The 21,940-nt window shown below is 40.8% G+C and overlaps 1 protein-coding gene across 2 annotated transcripts in view; it reads left to right on the top strand.

Moving 5' to 3' along the window:
* nf1a (neurofibromin 1a) overlaps positions 1-21,940 on the top strand; it is a 162,820-nt gene that overhangs the window by 26,314 nt on the left and 114,566 nt on the right. For both annotated transcript variants that reach the window (XM_061073898.1, XM_061073897.1), the window contains exons 4-9: positions 12,092-12,282; positions 13,388-13,494; positions 13,789-13,856; positions 16,170-16,245; positions 17,825-17,982; positions 18,085-18,258. In XM_061073898.1, coding sequence (XP_060929881.1) covers positions 12,092-12,282; positions 13,388-13,494; positions 13,789-13,856; positions 16,170-16,245; positions 17,825-17,982; positions 18,085-18,258 — 774 coding nt within the window. The remainder of the gene's footprint in view (positions 1-12,091; positions 12,283-13,387; positions 13,495-13,788; positions 13,857-16,169; positions 16,246-17,824; positions 17,983-18,084; positions 18,259-21,940) is intronic.

Genomic DNA, 21,940 nt, shown 5'->3' with positions numbered 1-21,940 from the left:
ATATGGCAATTAAGGATGTAACGATTCATTGATCTGGATCTATATATTGATTTAATGAGCAGTGATATAATGTATGGATTCAAAAGTGAAAACATTGTTGAACATTGATTCATACTTCTGTATTGTCTGAAATGTCTGAGTTTCTGTGACCATTTCCTACTCCCTTGCGTTTGAGGCTGGAACACTTGTTTTAGTCTACGAAAAAGACAACACCACAGGAAAAAGGCAAAGGATAACAAAACCACAAGCACTGACTTATTTTCGCTATGGCCACCATTTCAGGCTGGTCTGCACTTGTTCTCCCTGACAAACTGGTTACTGAGTTTATCCATAGTTTCCTGCAGAATGTCTCACATTCAGACAGTCTCTGTAATCTTTCTCAATGAGACTATTGAGAATGCCTATGCTCCTCATCAATGGCATTATTGATGGATCATACTGATATTGTCAGATATGGACCTGTCCATTGTCTCTTTTCTCCATCCCTTAGAGCAGTGATTTTCAACCTTTATTGGGCCGCGGCAAATTTTTTAAATTTACAAAATCCTGGGGCACACAACCAAACAAAATGACACTCTATGGCCTAACACAGTACATATAATACATATAGTTAGTAATATAGCTTCTAAATGTATAAAAAAGTACTTTTTGATTTGAAACAGATTTATGAAACAATCTTTGATTTAACTAAACTTTATTTAACGTAGACATATTATGCCCATTTTACCACAAGTTGAAATGGTTCCTTGGGGTCTTAATGAAATGTCTGTAACATATTTTGGTCAAAATACCACAAGGATCATTAAAAACAGCACCTTTTTACTCTGTCTAAAACAGCCCTCCTCAGATTGAACTGTTTTGAGTGCCAATAGTTACTCCCGCCGTTTACGTTTATTTCTTCACTTTGACATTCAGAGCACTGGGCAGAAATCACATTGCGTCAACACCCACCGTGGGCCTTCGCGATTCTTTGTTTTAATTAAACAGTCGGATTCCCTGGTCCGCCGGAGGGGGCCCCCCGCGCGAACGGAGGTTTCCCCCAGCGGGGGCCGTAGCTGAGGTGATCCGCAAGAAGGGCCCTACACGCGTCCAGAGTCGCCAGCGCCCACCGCCGCGGACGAGGAGCGACCCCCTAAAAAAAAGTCGAGGCGGGCCGCACACCGAGCCTCCGGCAACGTGGAGAGGAGGGCGACGGGGCGACTGCTCCCCCAGCCGCGGCACGTGCCCAGCGGTTTAACCACAAATACCAATGAACATCGGCCAATGATATTGGTGAAAGTCAAGATTATAACCGATGTGTGGATGTCAGTAAACGAGGCGAATATCGGCCGCTACCAATGTTCGGTGGTTACATCGGTGCAACACTAGATATTAGATAATTTCCCACGGCACACCTGGCGATCTCTCACGGCACACTGGTTGAAAACCACTGCCTTAGAGAGCCACAAAGAAACTGTACCTGCTTCTCTGTGCTAATCATTTTAGGTGAAACCCTGCAAAATGGACAAAAGAAAAGGAAAGTTGAGGCCAAGAGATTGAGATGTAACTCATTGTGTAAAATGGCCATTTAATATTGAAAATTAAATGGAGTAGTTTCGTAGCAGATTTTATAATACGGGCATATTTTGGTCCAAAGAATTTAAATGGTTCATTGTTGATTTACACCCTTAATCAGAATATGTTGCAGTGTATATACTCCTTTTAGAGTGGAGCTCATGTTTAAGCAATTAACTGTATTGTACTTTTGAAGTTCTGCCTAATCTGAATCTGACTTGTTTCAAAAACTATATACAGTTGCAAGCAAAATCATTCAACCCCCATCGGGTATTAGGTTTATTGGCAGATTGTACAATTTTGCTGTTTGCAATAAACAAAATAGACAAGAACAGTTGAAATACTTCAATGAAACTAATATTACCATGGTTTCATCAAAATTCAAGTTTGACTAAGTCAAAAGAATTGTCGAAAAAGTTCAGAGAAGAAATCATTGCCTTGCACAAACAAGGAAAAGGATACAAAAAGATAGCCAAAGCACTGAATGTCTCTAGAGATACAGTTGGAAGCATAGTTCGCAAGCTCAAAGTTGATGGAACAGTGGCTACACTACCTGGATGTGGCAGAAAGAGGAAGCTATCAGAGGCTGCCATCTGATTCCTGAGGAGTATCAGAATATATTAGGAAAAAACCTCATGATGAAGCTGAAGCTTGGGCGTCAGCCTCATGTCCTGTTGGACCTTCCAACAGGACAATGATCCAAAGGGGGGGTCTTCAACGTTTTTCAGGCCAAGGACCCCCAAACAGGTGGAGAGATGGAGCAGGGACCCCCTACTATATATTTTGTATAAAATTGTGTTTTATATTAAACTGGGCCAAGTGCCATGTATAAACATAACTACCCTGATATTGTGCATTCAATACTAAGCTATTCAAATATTACACAGGTTCATATATTCATGTTTTTAATTTAAACATGTGCAAGGTACAGGGTGGCCATGCCACTGCCATTTATACACATACAGTGGGTACGGAAAGTATTCAGACCCCTTTACATTTTTCACTCTGTTTCATTGCAGCCATTTGCTAAAATCAAAAAAGTTAATTTTATTTCTCATCAATGTACACTCAGCACCCCATCTTGACAGAAAAAAACAGAATTGTAGAAATAAATTTTTTCAAATTTATTAAAAAAGACTGAAATATCACATGGTCATAAGTAGTCAGACCCTTTGCTCAGTATTGAGTAGAAGCACCCGTTTGAGCTAGTACAGCCATGAGTCTTTTTGGGAATGATGCAACAAGTTTTTCACACCTGGATTTGGGGATCCTCTGCCATTCTTCCTTGCAGATCCTCTCCAGTTCTGTCAGGTTGGATGGTGAACGTTGGTGGACAGCCATTTTCAGGTCTCTCCAGAGATGCTCATTTGGGTTTAGGTCAGGGCTCTGGCTGGGCCAGTCAAGAATGGTCACAGAGTTGTAGCTGTCTGCTTAGGGTCATTGCCTTGTTGGAAGGTGAACCGTCGGCCCAGTCTGAGGTCCAGAGCACTCTGGAAGAGGTTTTCTTCCAGGATATCTCTGTACTTGGCCACATTCATCTTTCCTTCAATTGCAACCAGTCGTCCTGTCCCTGCTGCTGAAAAACACCCCCATAGCATGATGCTGCCACCACTAGGGCTGCAACTAACGACTATTCTGATAGTCGATTAGTCACCGATTATTGAAACGATTAATCGACTAATCGGATTATGAATGACACAAATTCTCAATTGCTCTTATTTAGCAAACAGCTTTTAAATTTAGCTTGAGGTTGTTCGAGGCATGTGATGACTGAAAATAAAGGCAATAAATATTGATACTTCATTAAAAAAAAAGGTATTTTAATAAACTTTGTTTCATATAAGGGTACTGTTGACACAACAGCAAAGACAAATCAAGTTTTTGTCCATTTAAAAGCAAGGACAGGCAAAGTGCTAATAAAACAAATAAATTAAAAATCAAGTATTCATTTTTCCTGTTAACAAAAATGACAGGGAAAGTAACAGCAATAAAAACATCAACAAACGAAACTACAGTCTTCTTCTGACTAAATAATTGTGATTTAAAAAAAGACGTTTGTCAGGCAATAGGATAACATAACGCTTTTAAACTCGTTAATAAAAAGTTTAAACCATATTTTTGTAATGGATGCTAGAGTCCTGCGCGCAGGTATATACGTGTATATATATACATCTGACAGAGGCGAGTCCGCATCGTCTCCGTTACGATGTCACACGTGCCTCCTCCTCACACGCGTGTGTCCTGCTTCCATGGAGAGCAGGTCCTCTGTACAGATACTGCAGGTAGTTTTTTTCGGGCTGTTACGGGTGAAGTTCTCCGGAACTTTTTACTTTCTGGTGCGCGATGCTGCTGCAGCGGAGGACGCCATCGGACCGTGTTTTGACGCTATTGCACATGCGCGACTTTCAGAGATAGGAAGGAAGCGAGATGGCTCACTCCTCAGCTGCTTTCATCAGCACCTCCGGTAAAATGACGTTTAGTTCAACTGCACGGCACGAAAAACACGTGTTATGACGTAACCAACGAATCATCGACGAGTAAATTCGTCGGCGACTATTCCTGTCATCGATTTTTGCCGACGACGTCGACTAATCGTTGCACCCCTAGCCACCACCATGTTTCACTGTTGGGATTGTATTGGGCAGGTGATGAGCAGTGCCTGGTTTTCGCCACACATACCGCTTAGAATTAACGCCAACAAGTTCAATCTTGGTCTCATCAGACCAGAGAATCTTATTTCTCATGGTCCGGGAGTCCTTCATGGGTTTTTTGGCAAACTCTATGCTGGCTTTCATATATGTCTTGCACTGAGGAGAGGCTTCCGTCGGGCCACTCTGCCATAAAGCCCCGACTGGTGGAGGGCAGCAGTGATAGTTGACTTTGTGGAACTTTCTCCCATCTCCCTACTGCATCTCTGGAGCTCAGCCACAGTGATCTTTGGGTTTTCTTTACCTCTCTCACCAAGGCTCTTCTCCCACGATTGCTCAGTTTGGCTGGACAGCCAGGTCTAGGAAGAGTTCTGGTCGTCCCAAACTTCTTGCATTTAAGGATTATGGAGGCCACTTTGCTCTTAGGAACCTTGAGTGCTGCAGAAATTATTTTGTAACCTTGGCCAGATCTGTGCCTTGCCACAATTCTGTCTCTGAGCTCCTTGGGCAGTTCCTTCAACCTCATGATTCTCATTTGCTCTGACATGCACTGTGAGCTGTAAGGTCTTGTATAGACAGGTGTGTGCCTTTCATAATCAAGTCCAATCAGTTTAATTAAACACAGCTGGACTCCAATATTAGTACAACCATCTCAAGGAGGATCAGAAGAAATGGACAGCATGTGAGTTAAATATGAGTGTCACAGCAAAGGGTCTGAAAACTTATGACCATGTGATATTTCAGTTTTTCTTTTTTAATACATTTGCAAAAATTTCTACTTTTCTGTTCTTTTTCTGTTAAGATGAGGTGCTGAGTGAACATTAATGAGAAATAAAATGAAGTTTTTTGATTTTTGCAAATTGCTACAATGAAACAAAGAGTGAAATATTTAAAGGGGTCTGAATACTTTCCATACCCACTGTACATCTTGCATACAACACTGAGCTATTAAAGTAATTCACAGATTCGTGTTTTTATTTTTAACATACATGTAGAAGAGACAGTGAATCCTCAAGCTATCTGTGGATTGCACACATCCACATTAGTGAGATGTCGGACCCTGATGGGTAGCACACAACTTATCTAATCTTGGATGGATGGAGGTTGTCAGGCAGAGGGTCAAAACAGCCTCACAATATGTTGGATGCATGTTAATGTGTATTGAAAGACATTTAAACTCGGAAAAAAAAAAAAAATTATAAAAATTTAAAAAAATTGTCTAATCAACCAAAGATTTCGCGACCCCCCTGCAGTACCTCCGCGGACCCCCTAGGGGTTGCGGACCCCCTGTTGAAGACCTCTGATCCGAAGCATACCTCAAATTCCACCAAGGCTTGGTTTCAGAAGAAGAAATGGAAGATTCTAGAATGGCCGTCACAGTCGCCTGACTTGAACCCCATCGAAAATCTCTGGTGGGATTTGAAGAAGGCGGTTGCAAAACGCACACCCAAGAATATTACTGAACTGGAGGCCATTGCCCTTGAGGAATGGGCTAAGATTCCTCAGGAATGCTGTCAGTAGCTGGTGTCTGGCTATGCATCACGTTTGCAGCAGGTCATAACAGCAAAGGGGTTGAATAATTTTGAAAACTGCAGTAGTCATTAAAAGTAGCATTTTGTGTTGAATTTGGATAAAAACCGTTGTAATATTAGTTTCATTGAACTACTTAAACAGTTCTTGTGTAATTTGTTTATTGCAAACAGCTGAGAAATTTTATATTTTGCCAATAAACCTAATGTGCAATGGGGGTTGAATAATTTTGCTTGCAACTGTAGAACATTGCAAGTTTGCAGGTAATCAATCAATCAAATTTTATTTGTATAGCCAATATTCACAAATCACAATTTGTCTCAGGGCTTCAACATGCTGTGACATCCTCTGTCCTTAACCCTCAACAAGAGTAAGGACAAACTACTAAAAACCCTTTTAACAGGGTAAAGATACGTAGAAACCTCAGAGAGAGCCACATGTGAGGGATCCCTCTCCCAGGACGGACAGAAGTTCAATAGATGTCAAGTGTAGAGGAAAACATCATCAGGATAAAGGTTTTAGCAGCATTGATTAGGTTAAACATTTTGAAAGATAGCTGGATGTCAGATACTTGAAGGTCAAGTATCTAAGGAGAAATACTATATGTCAAGCAGTCCTGCTGCAATCATAGTCTATGGTCAGCAGCCACCACGATCATGATCCATCAAGATCGGATGCCACCATAGTCCACAGTCATTGTCCACTGCCACCAATTACGATCCATAATCAGCTGCCACCTCGGTCGTGGTCCCCCACCATTATCTGATGCCAACGCGATAAAGGATCTGCCATTATTATAACGATCAGCCTGCACGATATAGAATCCACAATACTGGATCCACCATTGCGACCTCGGATACGCGATCCACAAATCGTAATCCATGATGTGGCCATAGCTGCGGCCCTGGATCTGCGGGCGATAAGGCAACGGGACTCCGGGGACGAGGTCAAGTCAGGAACATGTATTGATGAGATATGAATTACTTTGATTTGATAAGAATGGAGAAGCTGGAAAGAGAAGCTCTGTGTGTCGTGTGTCATAAATTCCCATTGCACCTTAGCGTCATCAGGTGTTTTTGCCTTGATACAGGCTGAACTTGAGGGTACACTGAGGCTCAAGGTAAATCTGACTGGCTACTGGTTTGTATGGCAGTACTATGAAAGCCATGTGGCCCACTCAGTAGATCAGACATCATAACTCTATGTCTTTTTAAACTAAACGCTTCCCATTTTAGAACAAAGGACAAGTTACGTTTCGCCGCACTAATTAATGCATACCAGTTGATGTTATTCGACGGTGTCAAACTCAAATACACAGTGGGCCGAAATTAAAAAATTGCTACAAGGCAAGGGCCAGAAGGGTTCAACGTTTATGGAAAACTTTTCTGAAAGTACCATGGTGCACATTTTGAACCTGGAACTAACAAGGCCCAAAGAGTATTGCCGATAAAACAACATTAAAGATCAAATAAATGAAATAAAAATAATAAATAATACATAAATAAATATACAAGTAATAAAATCAGTTTCATTAATTTCTTATGGCTCTATCTGCAGTATTTCCAGAGTAATTTCAAGTGAAAACATTTTCTACAGGCAAACAGCCAAAAATAATTTACTTCAAAGAAAAATCAAATGTCCTGTAGTAGCAGTAGAAAAAATATGCAAAAATGCAAAAATTAAACTGCATTCAAAACTGAAAATGCGTCAAAGCATTGTTCGCTGCTCTGTGATGCTCACTGCTCTGAGCCAGACACTTGGTGTCTCATCTTGGATACAAGTTCATCAATTCCTGGGGTCAGGCTCTGAGCTGAGGAAATCCTCAGGATTGAGCGAAGGTGCTCATCAATAAGACGAGTCCTGTGTGAAGTTTTGTTTATCTTCATCAAAGAGAACAGTTGTTCACACAAATATGTGCTGCCAAACATAGAGAGCGTTTGAGCAGCCTGGGAGCGCAGCTGGAGCATTGTGTCATTGGGATGAAATGTGGAAACTGCAGTGCCCACAGACTCATATTTTGCATTCAGTGTTTCACTACATCGGAGCTCAATCAGCTCCATTTTGAGGTTTGATGGTGCGTTTTCCACGTCAGCTGCAAATGGACTACTGAGCAGTTCAAACCTGCTTTTTTGGGCTTCAAAAACTGCAAAGGGCCGTGTTAAGTCAGCACCAAGTATGCCGAGTTTTTCAGCAAACTGTAGTTGGGAAGGCAGCGACCTGCTCTTTCATTGTTTGGAAGTGCGGAAAATGGCTCAAGTTTTCCTGCAGGATCTGCGTCTCCCAAGGGGGCAGCTTGATTTTAAAAGCCCTTACTGTAGCGTACATGTCAGTGATGACACGGCCCCGCCCCTGAAGCTGCAGGTTGAGCGCATTCAGGTGGCTCGTGATGTCACACAGAAACGCCACTTCACACAGGAACGTTTTATTTCGGAGCCCTGTTGGGCCTTTCCCTTTGCTTTCCATAAAGTCACAGATCTCCTCACGCAACTGGAAAAATCTTTCCAGCACCTTTCCCTGGCTTAGCCATCGCACCTCTGTGTGATAGGGCAAGTTAACCTATTCTGCACTAAACTACTCCAGAAAAGACTAACTGGCGGTGATTTAAACCTTTGGCTCTGATAAAGTAAACTGCTAATGTTATGATGATCATCACATATTTCATTTTCAAGGCTTTGCCACACAACGACTCCTGGTGTATGATGCAGTGATAAGCTGTCAACTCACTTGTTACGTTTTCGTCCTTCATCTTTTCTCGGATCCTCCCCACCAATCCACTCTTTTGACCACACATCGCAGGCGCTCCATCTGTTGTCAGTCCCACAAGTTTATCCCAGGGCAGCCCCATTTTATTTACACATCTGGACACCTCTTCAAAGAGATCTTTCCCCGTAGTTTTGCCATGCATTGGGTGTAATCCCAAAAACTCTTCTGTTATGCACAGGCTTGAGTCCACTCCACGGATTAAAATTGACAGCTGGGCAGTATTAGAAGTGTCGGTGCTCTCATCCGCAGCTAGGGAGTATGCAATGAAATCTTTTCCCTTTCCCACAAGTTGTTGTTGGAGATTGGCAGCAAGGTGACGCACACAGTCAGCAACGGTGTTTCGGCTTAGGCTCACATTAAAAAATGCTTGCCTTTTTTCTGGGCACACGGCGTCGCAAACTTTCATCATGCAGTTTTTGACAAATTCCCCCTCGGTAAAGGGCTGGGCTGATTTTGCAACCTCTGCTGCCACAATAAAACTGGCCTTAACAGCAGCCTCGCTTTGTGATTTGACTTTAGTGAACATAGCCTGCTGTGGCACCAGACTTCTTTTTAACTCCTCTACCTTCTGTAGCCTCTGTGTCGTGTCCAGATGCTTGTATCGGTCTTGGTCGTTTCATGGTGTCTCCTCAGGTTGTATTCTTTCATTACAGCCACACCGTCGCCGCACAGAAGACACACAACTTTGCCCTTTGCATCCGCGAACATATATACTGTGCCTCCCACCTGTCTTGAAAACTCCTGTTTTCAAGACAGTTCCAATTCCACCTTTCGTTTAGCAATTTTTTGGCGATTGACGTGCCGACACACGTGCAGTGCATTGTGGGTTTTGTCATTCACCCTTGACCCGCCAACTCATCAGCCAATGAGAGCCTGCCATCCCACACAACCCCCCAGCCATTGGTCTTGAACTGTCACCTGCCCCATCCCGACGTGTTCACTGACCTTCAGGAATTCTCAATACTTATTTTGTATTGAGAACTTGCAAAACACTGCCAGCGGGCCACCTCTAATAGTGAATAGATTTGATCATGCGGGCCAAAGATAATTAATTTGTGGGCCGCATGTGGCCCGTAGGGCTTGAGTTTGACACATGTGTTTTAGACCTATAGCAGCATAACTAAGAGCAGGTCTAAGACAAGCCTGGACCAGCTCTAACTTTAAGCTTTATCAAAAAGGAAGGTTTTAAGCCTTCTCTTAACAAACAGATGGTGTCTGCTTCCTGAACTGAAAGAGAGATTATTCAACAGGAGAGGGGCTTGATGGCTGGAAGCTCTTGCTCCTATTCTACTTTTAGAGACTTTAGGGACGACAAGTAAGCCTGAATTCTGGGAGCGGAGTGCTCTACAGTAGTGGGTTGATAAGGTACTACAGCTCTTTAAGGTAAAATGGCGCCATATTATTAAGGGCCTTGAAGGTGAGGAGGAGAATTTTAAATTCTATTCTAGATTTAACCGGAAGCCAGAGTAGAGATGCTAATGCTGGAGAAATGTGGTCTCTTTTCTTGGTTCTTGTCAGGACACATGCTGCGGCATTTTTGACAAGCTGCAGAGTCTTTAACTGCTTACTGCTGGAGCCTGATAATATGAAATGTCTGATTTTTGAGATATTACGCAAGTGGAAAAAGGTGGTCCTAGAAGTTTGTTTTAAGTGAGAATTAAAGGACAAATCAGGATCGAAGATCACTCCCAAGTTCCCCCCTGTTTCATTGGAAGCAAGGGCAATGTCGTATAGCGCAGCTACAGTGACTATAAAAAGTCTACACACCCCTGTTAAAATGCAAGGTTTTTGTGATGTAAACAAATGAGACAAAGATAAATCCTGTCTGATTTTTTTTCATCTTTAAAATGACCTATAACGTGAACAATTCAATTGAAAAACAAACTGAAATCTTTAAGGCGGAAAATTTTAAATTAAAAAACTTACAATAACCTGGTTGCATAAGTGTGCACCCCCTTAAACTAATAATTTGTTGAGGCACCTTTTGATTTTATTACAGCACTCAGTCTTTTGGGGTTTGTCTATTAGCATGGCACATCTTGACGTGGCAATATTTGCCCACACTTCTTTGCAAAAAGGCTCCAAATCTGTAAGATTGCGAGGGCATCTCCTGTGCACAGCCCTCTTCAGATCACCCCACAGATGTTCAATTGGATTCAGGTCTGGGGCTTGGCTGGGCCATTCCAAAACATTAATCTTCTTCTGGTGAAGCCATGCTTTTGTTGATTTGGATGTATGCTTTGGGTGGTTGTCCTGCTGATAGGTGAAATTCCTCTTCATCTTTCTAACGAAAGCCTGAAGGTTTTGTGCCCCAACTGACATGTATTTTTTTTACTGCTCATAATTCCCTGCACCTTGACTCTGACCCTGTTCCGGCTGAAGTAAAACAGCCCCAAAGCATGATGCTGCCACCACCATGCTTCACTGTGGGTATGGGGTTGTTTGAGTGATGTGCAGTGTATTTGCGCCAAATATACCTTTTGGAATTATGGCCAAAAAGTTCAACCTTGGTTTCATCACACCATTACACTTTTTCCCAGATGCATTTTGGAGACAGCATTTATGCTTTTGCAAAAAATAGCCAGGTTTGGATGTTTTTCTTGGTAAGAAAAGGCTTCTGTTTTGCTACCCTACCCCATAGCCCAAACATACGAAGAACACGGAAGATTATTGTCACATTTAGTACACAGCCAGTCCTTGCCAGAAATTCTTGCAGCTCCTTTAATTTGGCTGTAGGCCTCTTAGAAGCCTCCCTGACCAGTTTTCTTCTCGTCTTTTCATCAATTTTGGAGGGACGTCTAGTTTTTGGTAATGTCACTGTTGTGCCATATTTTCTCCACTTGATGATGGCTGTCTTTACTGTGTTCCGTGGTATATCTAATGCCTTGGAAATTCTTTTTTACCCTTCTCCTGACTTACACCTTTCAAAAATGAGATCCCGCTGATGCTTAGGAAGCTCTCTGCGGACCATGGCTCTTGCTTTAAGTTTCAATTAAAAGAATGTCAGGAAAATCCTACTAGAACATCTGAACGTTATTTTGGATTAATCAGAGTCACTGTACTTGATGGCAGGTGTGTACTGACTACTATTTTACATGAGTTTGAATGTGATTTGTTAATTTTTAATACAGCCACATCCCCAGGTATAAGAGGTTGTGCACACTTATGCAACTAAATTATTTTAGTTTTTATTTTTCCACCTAAAATATTTCAGTTTGTTTTTTCAATAGCATTGTTCATGTTAAAGGTCAAATTAAAGGTGGAAAAAGTTCTGACTAGATTTAACTTGGTCCCATTTTTTTACATCACAAAAGCCTGGCATTTGAACAGGGATGTGTAGACTTTTTATATCCACTGTATGTCATTAGATAATGAATCTCTAAGGTGTTTAGGGCCAAGTATTGAAGTCTCTTTAAGATCAGCTTGTGGAATTGTTTTCAAATTCTGTACAGCTTTCAGCTCCTGTACCTCTCTCCATGATTGTTAGTTTTTAGTTCAGCCATGAGTGTCCCTCAATTTTAGGAGGATCATATCAGCAGACCAAGGCGTTTTTTCTGACTGGCCTCTTCCCTCCTCTTTATTCTCTTCCCCCTCAGCAATCCAAGGACTCGTTGCGTCTGGATGAGACCATGCTGGTCAAACAACTTCTGCCAGAGATCTGCCATTTCATCTATACATACCGTGAGGGCCACCAGCATGCCGCTGAGCTCCGCGCCTCGGCCTCAGCTGTCCTCTTCTCCCTGAGCTGCAACAACTTCAATGCCGTCTTCAGCCGTATCTCCACCAGGTAGCTGTGATAGTGTAACCCAGTCTTTCAGAACAGCTCACCGTCCTTTCAATGAGAACTGCAAAAATATTTTCTTTCAGATCTTTGCCATCAAATTAATGTTATATCAACAGAATACTTATTTTCTTGTCTCACAAAAAAATGTTTTATCAGATAAATGCTGCATTCTTTAGCACTTTTTTCAAGCCCCTACATTTAGGTTTGTGTAAACTTAAATGTGTAGGGAGAGGCGGTGGACTAGTGGCAGAAACTTGGACTATGGGCAGAAAAGGTCTCTGGTTCGTCTGTGGTTCAACTCCACGGAGAAACAACAAAAAGACGAACCTGGATTAATCTGTCCAAAAATCCAAGAGGATTCTCCCTACCCTGTCTAGTGCCCCTGAGCAAGGCACCTTACTTCCCCAACATCTGCTCCCCGGGCACCGTACATGGCTGCCCACTGCTCTGTGTGTCCTGCACCAGATGGGTTAAAAGCAGAGGTTAAATTTCCCTCCTTGCACGAGTGTGCTTGTGCATGTCTGTGCATGTCTGTGCATGTGTTTGGGACAAATAAAATAAAATAAATGTATGTATGATAGAGATGTCTGCACACGAAGCACCAAAATAAGAACCCACTGTGCTATTTTCTGGGAGATTGCATAATCATAAATGATTTCTTTACACATTGGGAAATATCTACAACATATGAATATTGGCCTTATATCACTCATACTGAGTGTCATTATGTAGTTGATCTTAGTTCTTCCGGAAGTTCCCCATCTGTTTCTGTAGAGCTGTCTTAGTGATCAACAGTAGCACAATTTACCAGGGTAGTGTCCAGAAAGTGGAAATTATCAATGAATTCTTAAGCTGATCATTATAATAGACTGTATTTACAGTAGATTTTGAAACCCAACCAGAAGTTAAGCATGAATTTTGCAACATCAACCATACAAAAATTAAAATGAAACTTTCATTGATTTCCCTGAGATTGTTTTCTGAATACTCCATACCTATTAATGTACACTTCCAAATGAGGGCTAAAAAATATTTTTTTTTCATTTCTTGATCTGGTTGACTAAATCAAGTGAGGCAGAATTCATGTGTCCTTGTGTGTTTTTGGTAGACTCCAGGAGCTGACAGTGTGCTCCGAGGACAATGTGGATGTTCATGATATAGAGCTGATGCAGTACATCAATGTTGACTGCTCCAAGCTGAAGAGGCTGCTACAAGGTTTGCTTATGACGTTCTTAAAGGTTTCGGTTATTGAGCTAAGACTTATTTTCTAAAAACTCATTTTCTGAGAGCTGATCTTGGGGGTTCACCACTGGAAATTCTACTAGACTGTAACAATGCTGTCCATGGTTAGGGCCGGGTAGAGTATTGGGTTAGTTCTTTGCTGAGTTGTTGCTGCAAGGGGGCCTGACCTTTTTAGATTCGTAGAAACGAAAAAAGACACTAAGATTGAGGTTTGTGATGTGTATTTTGCGTTTGTTTCTGTTTGTTCTAACTTTTATTATCTTTCAGAAACTGTACTAAAGTTTAGAGCTCTCAAGAAGCCTGCCCAGCTAGCAGTCATCAACAGTTTAGAGAAGGTAATTGTTCTACCATCTTGTAATCATTTTGAATCCGGACAAGATTTTGAAATATACAGTGGATATAAAAAGTCTACACACCCCTGTTAAAATGCAAGTTTTTTGTGATTTCGCCTAAAAGATTTCAGTTCGTTTTTCAACTGAATTGTTCACGTTATAGGTCACATTAAAGGTGGAAAAAGTTCTGAGAGGATTTATCTTTGTCTCATTTGTTTACATCACAAAAACCTTGCATTTTAACAGGGGTGTGTATACTTTTTATATCCACTATATATATGTATGCTCTACCCCCTGGCACCTTGAGCCCAGGGTCACATTACCCAGGTTATTGGTCATTGTATGTCATGAAAAGTTTAGAAGACATTACTATTCTCCCTATAGGTTCAAAAAATGCTGAAAAGGTTGTCAATGACCAGCTAGTCTGCTGTAAGTGAAGGTTACTCTGCCCCATCTGTATTTTGTTGAGCAAATCAAAGGCTATCTTGACAGAATTAAGAAAAAACAAGGTGCTCAGAAACCCAGAACCAAAAAAAACTTGATTCATTAAACACAATTAGAGAAATATTTTACTGCATAAAAACAAGTTGTGTACACTATGAGCTTCGCAATAATGGCTAGTTTATTCCTTGCCTTGAAAAGAAACAACCTTGGCTCCATTATTTGAAAACTTCTCTTGTTTTTTAGTTGCTTTTATTCTCAAGGATCACGAGTAACAAGCCAGTAGGAAAAATAGGAAGCTAGGGGGGTCCTAGCCTGAATTTGGTGCCGTAGATACCTTCTAATGGTGCTGTGCATTCACAGACACTGATGTCGCCTGCAGACTGTGGATATAACTAATGGCTCTCATTCACCAGCAGTTTTTAAGAAGAAATGTATTCTTAAAACCCACTTAAGCAGTTTTTACGAAGATTCTAATACTCACCAATGTTTTTTTTATCTGTGACTTGTTCTTAGGTAAGAACAGAATGTACGCACACTGAAGAGCACTCTTACCCACAGATGCTTAGCTGAAGTTTCACCCGTAGTGCTGTGTTTCCAATGATTCAAGCTCCAGCTAAGATAATATTCAGAAAATTCTTGAGAAGATATTGGTCAGTGAGGCCCAATGAAACTATCCCTGTTCTGTTCGCTTTATATATGCTTTTGTTTGTTGAACAAGTGGTTTGATAAAGAAAGAAGATTGGCCTCTAACTTTTTTCTGCACAAAAACAAACACGCTCTCATGTTGAGATGACGTCACCTAAACTAGTTCACTTTGTCCACTGAGCGTGTATGTACACATGTGCTGATCCAAAAATAGCTTTGTATTAAAGGTCCAGTGTGTTAGATTTAGGTGAAAGGGATCCATCGGCAGAAATTGAATATAAAACTAGACTTGTGAGCAAGTACAATGTGATCCCGAGCCTCGCCACCGCGGGGAAGGTACGCCAAGAGAGAGGATGTCAGAGCTTGCCCCTGCATCCATCTGCTGGTGCAGGAGAAAAGAGATAAGATCGAAAATGTGAAGTCGATCTTATGAAATCTCTAGAAGTATGAATTTGAAGTATGTGTGAAAACACCAAAAGTCGCGCCAAATATAATTTTCAAGGTTTTTCTGTGCGTCTTGGCATGATACACATGTGTGCCTATTTTCATAACTCTAGACGAAAGTAAATGAATAGGAAGACTCACATTTAAAATTTGTAGGGGGCGCTATCGAGGCATTTTTGGACACACGTTCAGGACTCTTTCGAGTTCAGTTTCCCATAAAGGCATTTCAACACGCAGAAGAAGAAAAAAAATCTTAGCATAAACAATAGGTCCTTGCACTGTCGTTCTCAGGACCTAATAAACACAAATGAAAACAATAGGTCCTTGCCTGCTAATCCTAGTTTTCACTTGTGTGTTTCCTCTAAATTGTACTAATTATTGTTTTATTTACCCTAGAATGGGCACTTATATTTACATACTTTATAATTCAATCAAGAGAGGGTCCTCTATGGAGGCCGCCATGTTTTTTACAGTAGCCCAGACTGGACAAACTAAACACCTTTTGAGTTTTTATGATGACTGAAGACTTCCACAGGTTCTCTTTCATGTTTGGAATGGGAGGTTGAGGTGAGGGGTGTTCAGCTGCTACATGCAACTTCACTAGATGTCACTCAATACTACACACTGAACCTTTAAAATATAACCAATTATACAAATCAAACAGGGCGTTAGGATTAAAGTCCCCTGTCACTGGTTATTTTTAGTTTTGTTATTTATACTCATACTGTGATTGGTAAATCTTGGAATGTGCATTATTCTACTACTGTGGTACTTTCTCTGCAGGCGTTTTGGAACTGGGTGGAGAATTACCCTGATGAGTTTACCATGCTCTACCAGCGACCACAGGCCGATATGGCAGGTATGAACGGAGAAAAACATTTAGTAACACTATCTTTTAATTCAGATTCACTTTGATCAAATCTCACATTTACTCTCACATATTAATTTTGATGTTTTACAATATATCGTAGTTTTACCTCACACAGACTGCACATATTTGGACAGTTAAGATTAAGTTTCAAAAAATTTAAAGTTTCAATAGTACCTGAATACTTGGCTTCTTGGGCTTGGGCAGCTGTTTATCTGCTCATTAGTTTGTGCACAGAAGAGCTCAGATCTGGCTCAGAGCTGACTGAGTATTATGAATGAGGTTGGTTTCCCTGTCAATATGAGTAATAAAGCAGTTACTATGCAAGGCTTTCTTGGGTGTGTGACATAATTGGTGAGTTTTTTAAAGCATGCAAAGCCCTTAGAAAAAATTGTTTCCTATTTCATGGTGAATTGCATCATCACTAACACAATTTCTTGAAGATTTAAAAAAAAAAAAAAAAAGCTTCATTAAGGTGTTATGACTATTCCGACTAGATTTGGGGCACACATGTTGAACCTACAAAATGAAAATGCCTAGTTAAGCAACCTATGCTGGGACCAAGATCGGAATTTGGTCTGTAGATATCCTCAGTCCTAGACAATTTGAATAGTTTACAGCTTAAAATGGAAAATGGTCTGTATTTATTTTGAGTTTTTCTAGTCTTGCTGATCAAGTTAAGCGCTTTACAGTATAGGTTATTGATATTCACACACACATACCTACAGTGCATCTCTGGGCAGCCTTTTTACTATGACTGGCAATTCTGGGTTCTGTATCTTGCCCATGGACACTGGGATCAAACTACTGACCTTCTGGTTAGAGAATTACCGCTCTACCCCCTGAGCGACAGCAGTTGTAACTTGCTGTTGCTAGCAGGTTGTCCTATGGCCGTGACTCAACAATTATAATTCACAATTATAATGTAATGAATTAAAATAAAAAAAAAATAAAAAAACACTAAAATTTGACCAGTTTCAAAGCCAGGGAGTAAAACACGTTTTTAATATGAGTTTTAATAGTATCAAGAGTCTTGATGTAGACAGGCTGACTGTTCTAAGGATTTGGGGCAACTACAAAGATCTGACCAAAGAAAAACAATAACTACAAGATAAATACATTTTTTTAATGCTGCTTAAAGAGCACAGTGGTTACCAATTTTTCCTTATACAGAATTTATATTTCAATTAAAATTGATGTAAATATGTATTTTCAATATATCCTAACCCTAATCCTAACACATTTATGAAGAGGTAGAGTTTAGATTTCTTATGGCCCAGGGAAAGAAACTGTTCTTGAGACTATTTCTTCGACATCATTATATCAGGTGATCATTGATTGGTGATATGTAACAAGTTGCACATTTTTACAAATGACAAAGAGTTTTAAGATAGATTTTGTGTTATGAATTATAGACAGTACAGTCAGCTGTTCAGGTTTTTATTGAATAATGGCACATAAGGGTTAACATGACTGTGGTAATGGTGTTTTGGATTCCCTATAGGAAATCTGTGAAGTTGCTTGTATTAACTGTGTCTGTCTGTATATATGCATGTTGGTGTGTGCTCAGAAGCTGCAGAGAAGTTGTTTGATCTGGTGGACAGCTTTGCAGAAAGCGCCAAGAGGAAGGCAGCTGTGTGGCCACTGCAGATCATCCTCCTCATCCTTTGTCCAGAGATCACTCACACAATCTCCAAAGACACTGTTGAAGACAGCAAAGTGAACAAGGTGGGAGGAAAGAGCATGTACGCATGCAAGCACGCATGCATAGTTAGAGCAATGACTGACTCCAGAACTAATATACACCTTCCTGTCCTGTTTTGTCTGCAGAAGCTGTTTTTGGACAGTTTGCGGAAAGCTTTAGCAGGTCAGGGTGGTGGCAAGCAGCTGATGGAGAGTGCTGCCATCGCTTGTGTCAAGCTGTGCAAAGCCTCCACCTACATCAACTGGGAGGATCACTCCACCATTTTCCTCTTGGTCCAGTCTATTGTCATAGATCTCAAGGTCTGAAATTGGCTTTTCTATTGTCATGTTGTGTTTTTTTGTTTGTTTTCCCTCTCTGTATACAATTTGTTCAGCAGCTAGGAAATTATAATATTCAACATTAAATAACAGCTATGCATGTGTGCAGAAGAATAAAAAAGTCAGTGTAAGAATATCACTTTAAATCCCTTATAGGGTTATTGTTTGAATCATATCGATTCTGTTTCTGCTTATTTGATTCCAGTTTTAATCAACTCTGATATGGTAAATAATGTATTTATAAATAATAATATGTGTCAAATATTAAGATAATATATTTTGAGACCTTTAAGAAACAAAGACATGAGAAAAGTGAGTCACTGCATCAAATACTCTGAAGGAGCAGACTTGACCATGTCAACATTCAAATGTAGTTTTGTAATAAATTAAATTAACTTTAACTAAAATAAGTCGTTCTCCACGCATTTAGTATTTCTTTGAACACACTATCTAGAAGCTTCAGTGCATATCATCAAATAAGTGCAGTGGTATTCTGCTTGCACCTGACCATGTATTGATTCCCAACTGCTCTTCAACCACATCAAGAATAAATGATTTGATGCCAAGTGATAAATCTATCTCAACAACTCAGAAATCAGAGACCAGTTTTTGGAGGTCTTGATGACATAAGTAGAGGTGTGCATCTTCACTAGCCTCACAAATCTTTTCGATTATGATTCATAAGTCAACAATTCAATTCACAATGATGCATCTCGATGCATTTCAATGTATCGCATCCAAAATTTTCTATGTTACTGCACATGGCTGCTTTTTCATCCATTAATTAAAATTGCGCGTGCGTTCGTTCGTCGGTGTTTGTTTGTCTGTATGTGTTTGTTCGTCTGTGTGTTCGTTCATCTTTGTGTGTGTTTGTCTCTGTCCCTCTATAAACATAAACTGATAATTACGTGTATTTAGTTATCAATCGATGATGTCGGATCGTTCCGGTCACTTAACTGTGATGTCCTGACTTTTTGCGTCAAGTTATGTTGCATGTGTCTCATAAACTGTAGACCAGGGGTGTGTCCAAACTTTTATTCCTGAGGGCCACATACAGAAAAATCTACGAAGGACTGGGCGACTCGGTAGACGTGATCCGCTGCCGCCCTGTCGCCCGGGGCCGACTGTTGTTAGTGCGCCTCAACCGGGGGTGGTGGCGGCAATGTCGCCAGCCCACAGGGCCTGTATTGAAAAACGGACAAAGGAGTCTAATGTGCGCAAGAGTTTTGAAACCCCATTGCGCAATGAAGAGTGCCAACGTTTTAAATTTTTATATTGCGTATAGCATTCTATTTTGATAAATATGGAGCTGAAATAAGTATATAACGTGTATATACATATATATATATAAGGAGATATGACCAGAAAAAATCCGTCCTTACGAAATGCTTACTTTGTAAGCCCATATCTCCTTTAGTTGTTATCTGAGACAGATTCATTATCGGTTTTACATGTGGGAAAATCTGCATGAACATTTTCAATGTTTGGCCCTAAAGTGTTATGATTTGACACTGGAGGTTCTTGTGAGGTGCTTGTGCTGGCTGCGCTGGCTGACACTTGCACACAGACACGGCAAGAAGTGTTTGGTTATATTCGAGGTGCAACCCAACCTTCAGCTAGTTAATGCCCCACATCAACTGCACTTTTTTTTGTTGTCGCTTTCTCTGTCTGAAAGTACTGATTGACTCATGACCGTTTGCTGCAGTTCAGCTTTTTCACTGCGGCTCGGACATTAATGCTAAGCTCATTTCAAGTCATAGGTACTGTTGTGTTGATTACAGACCTAGACAGACAGGTGCTGGCTGATCAATAAAAAACTCCTAGAAGATAGCCACCTCCTTGCAGACATATGTAGCCTTCATACTGTTTACTTTAACTGTCTTACCGTTTAACTCTGTCTGGATGGTAAATTCTCAAATTATTTCTCCCTTTTTTATGATTTCCCTTCATATTTTCAGGAGGGGTTGTCATTCATAGTGTTCCATAGCAGGGTATCCGCGGTGTCTTGAAAAGTATTAAAAAGTTGATATATCAATTTAGGGAAAATCAAGACCCTTAAAAAGTCTTGAATCTTTTTCAAATTCAAGACTCTTTCGATGTCTAGCCGATGGTTTTGACACGAGAGATGGTTATTGAATCGGGACATCGCACCCTTTTATTTTCCTTCACACTTCAAAACTTCTCTCTCGACAATACCCCCTTCCGTTAGAACCCTCCCTTCAAAACAAGAGTCCCAAACAACACCCTGCTTATAACAGGAACTACACAGGCAACGTCTGTCTCAGTGCGCGAGACCGCAGCGCGAGTAGCGCTTGTCGTTGTTGAATCTTCCATGTAGGGGACAGCTAGCTGCAAATAGTGCTCTATTAATTATCTTTATGGCTGCAAAGGAATAGGCAATGGGGAAGTGGAAATTCGCAGAGTCGTGGTTGGAACACGAGCAGTTCAAGCCCTGGTTGAAGCCTTTCGCTGGGAATGACCGGGAGGCTTACTGTTCGGTCTGTAGAAAGAAAGTGAGTGTAGCTTAAATGGGGATCAATGCGCTCCGGTCACATATGCAAGGCGCTAGCCACAAATCTGCTGCGGCACGCAGACAGCGGTTGTCCATCGAGCATTGGGCAGCACCTTCCTCGGCTAACGTTGTTACACGACCCAGTACGAGAACGACAGCTGAAGCTAGTATCTAGCTGCTAGCATTGCTAACGTTAACTCCGTTGTCGCCGCTTCAACTTGTACAGACCTCAGAGTGACGCTGGGAGCCACACCACCGCTTCGCGCAGAAGTGTTGTGGTGTCTCGACACAACAGTAACACCATGCACTGAGCTGCTGCAAACTGAAAAGTTGTTGGAAACCAAAGCAACTGAATTGAGCCACTCCCACAGTTCAGTTAGTTTCGTCCATGTTCAAAGTTTACACGCGTTACATTTCTGAGTTCTATTATTATATCATAATACTGGGAGAATGAAGCAGATGGCAATTTCCTTCAGGGCAGATACCAGACTAGTTTCCCTGTGTATGTCAGTTAAAGACTTTGTTGCACTAAAGACATGCCACATGGTGGTTCTTTTTGAGCAAGTTTAGCATTATATCAGTGACAATGTTGATCTGATTTGTGTTTGCAAAATAGTTTTATTATTTAAAGTATTAAAAAAGTGCCTATTGCAGAGTTGACTGAACCATTTATTGCTCAGTGTGTCTGTGCAGTGTTTCTCACACCACACGTAGATTCTGACTGCTATATTAATATCAATCTAGCCTCTTAATTTGTCTCTCAAAGTGGATCAGATTGATGCATCTTTACTTTGAAATGTACCATTTCCTCTTCCAAGAGGGTCCATCCACCATGATCTCTACAAATCCTGTGGGAAACACTTTTGTGTGCATGTGTGAGTGAGTGAGCGAGCATGTTATTGTTATAAATCAATTGTGCCTTTTGGCTTGGTAACTCAATTTATTCTTTTGAGCTTTTCATCTGAATTCTGTTGTGTTGATACAGTGCTACATTGAAGTTCTGGCAAACTTTATTTAATTTTGTAATCTCAAACTCAATTGTGTTGCTGATTTTTTTTTACAGCTCCTAGTGGCGCTGGGGTCTTGAAAAATATTAGAATGGTCTTGAAAAAGGTCTTGAAAATTATTGAATTTATTCTCAGGATTGCTGCA

Source organism: Limanda limanda, chromosome 6 (genome assembly GCF_963576545.1).
Source record: "Limanda limanda chromosome 6, fLimLim1.1, whole genome shotgun sequence".
NCBI classification, from domain to species: Eukaryota; Metazoa; Chordata; class Actinopteri; order Pleuronectiformes; family Pleuronectidae; genus Limanda; species Limanda limanda.
The sequence above is the reverse complement of the archived record's forward strand: the minus strand, read 5'-3'. Positions and strand labels throughout refer to the sequence as shown.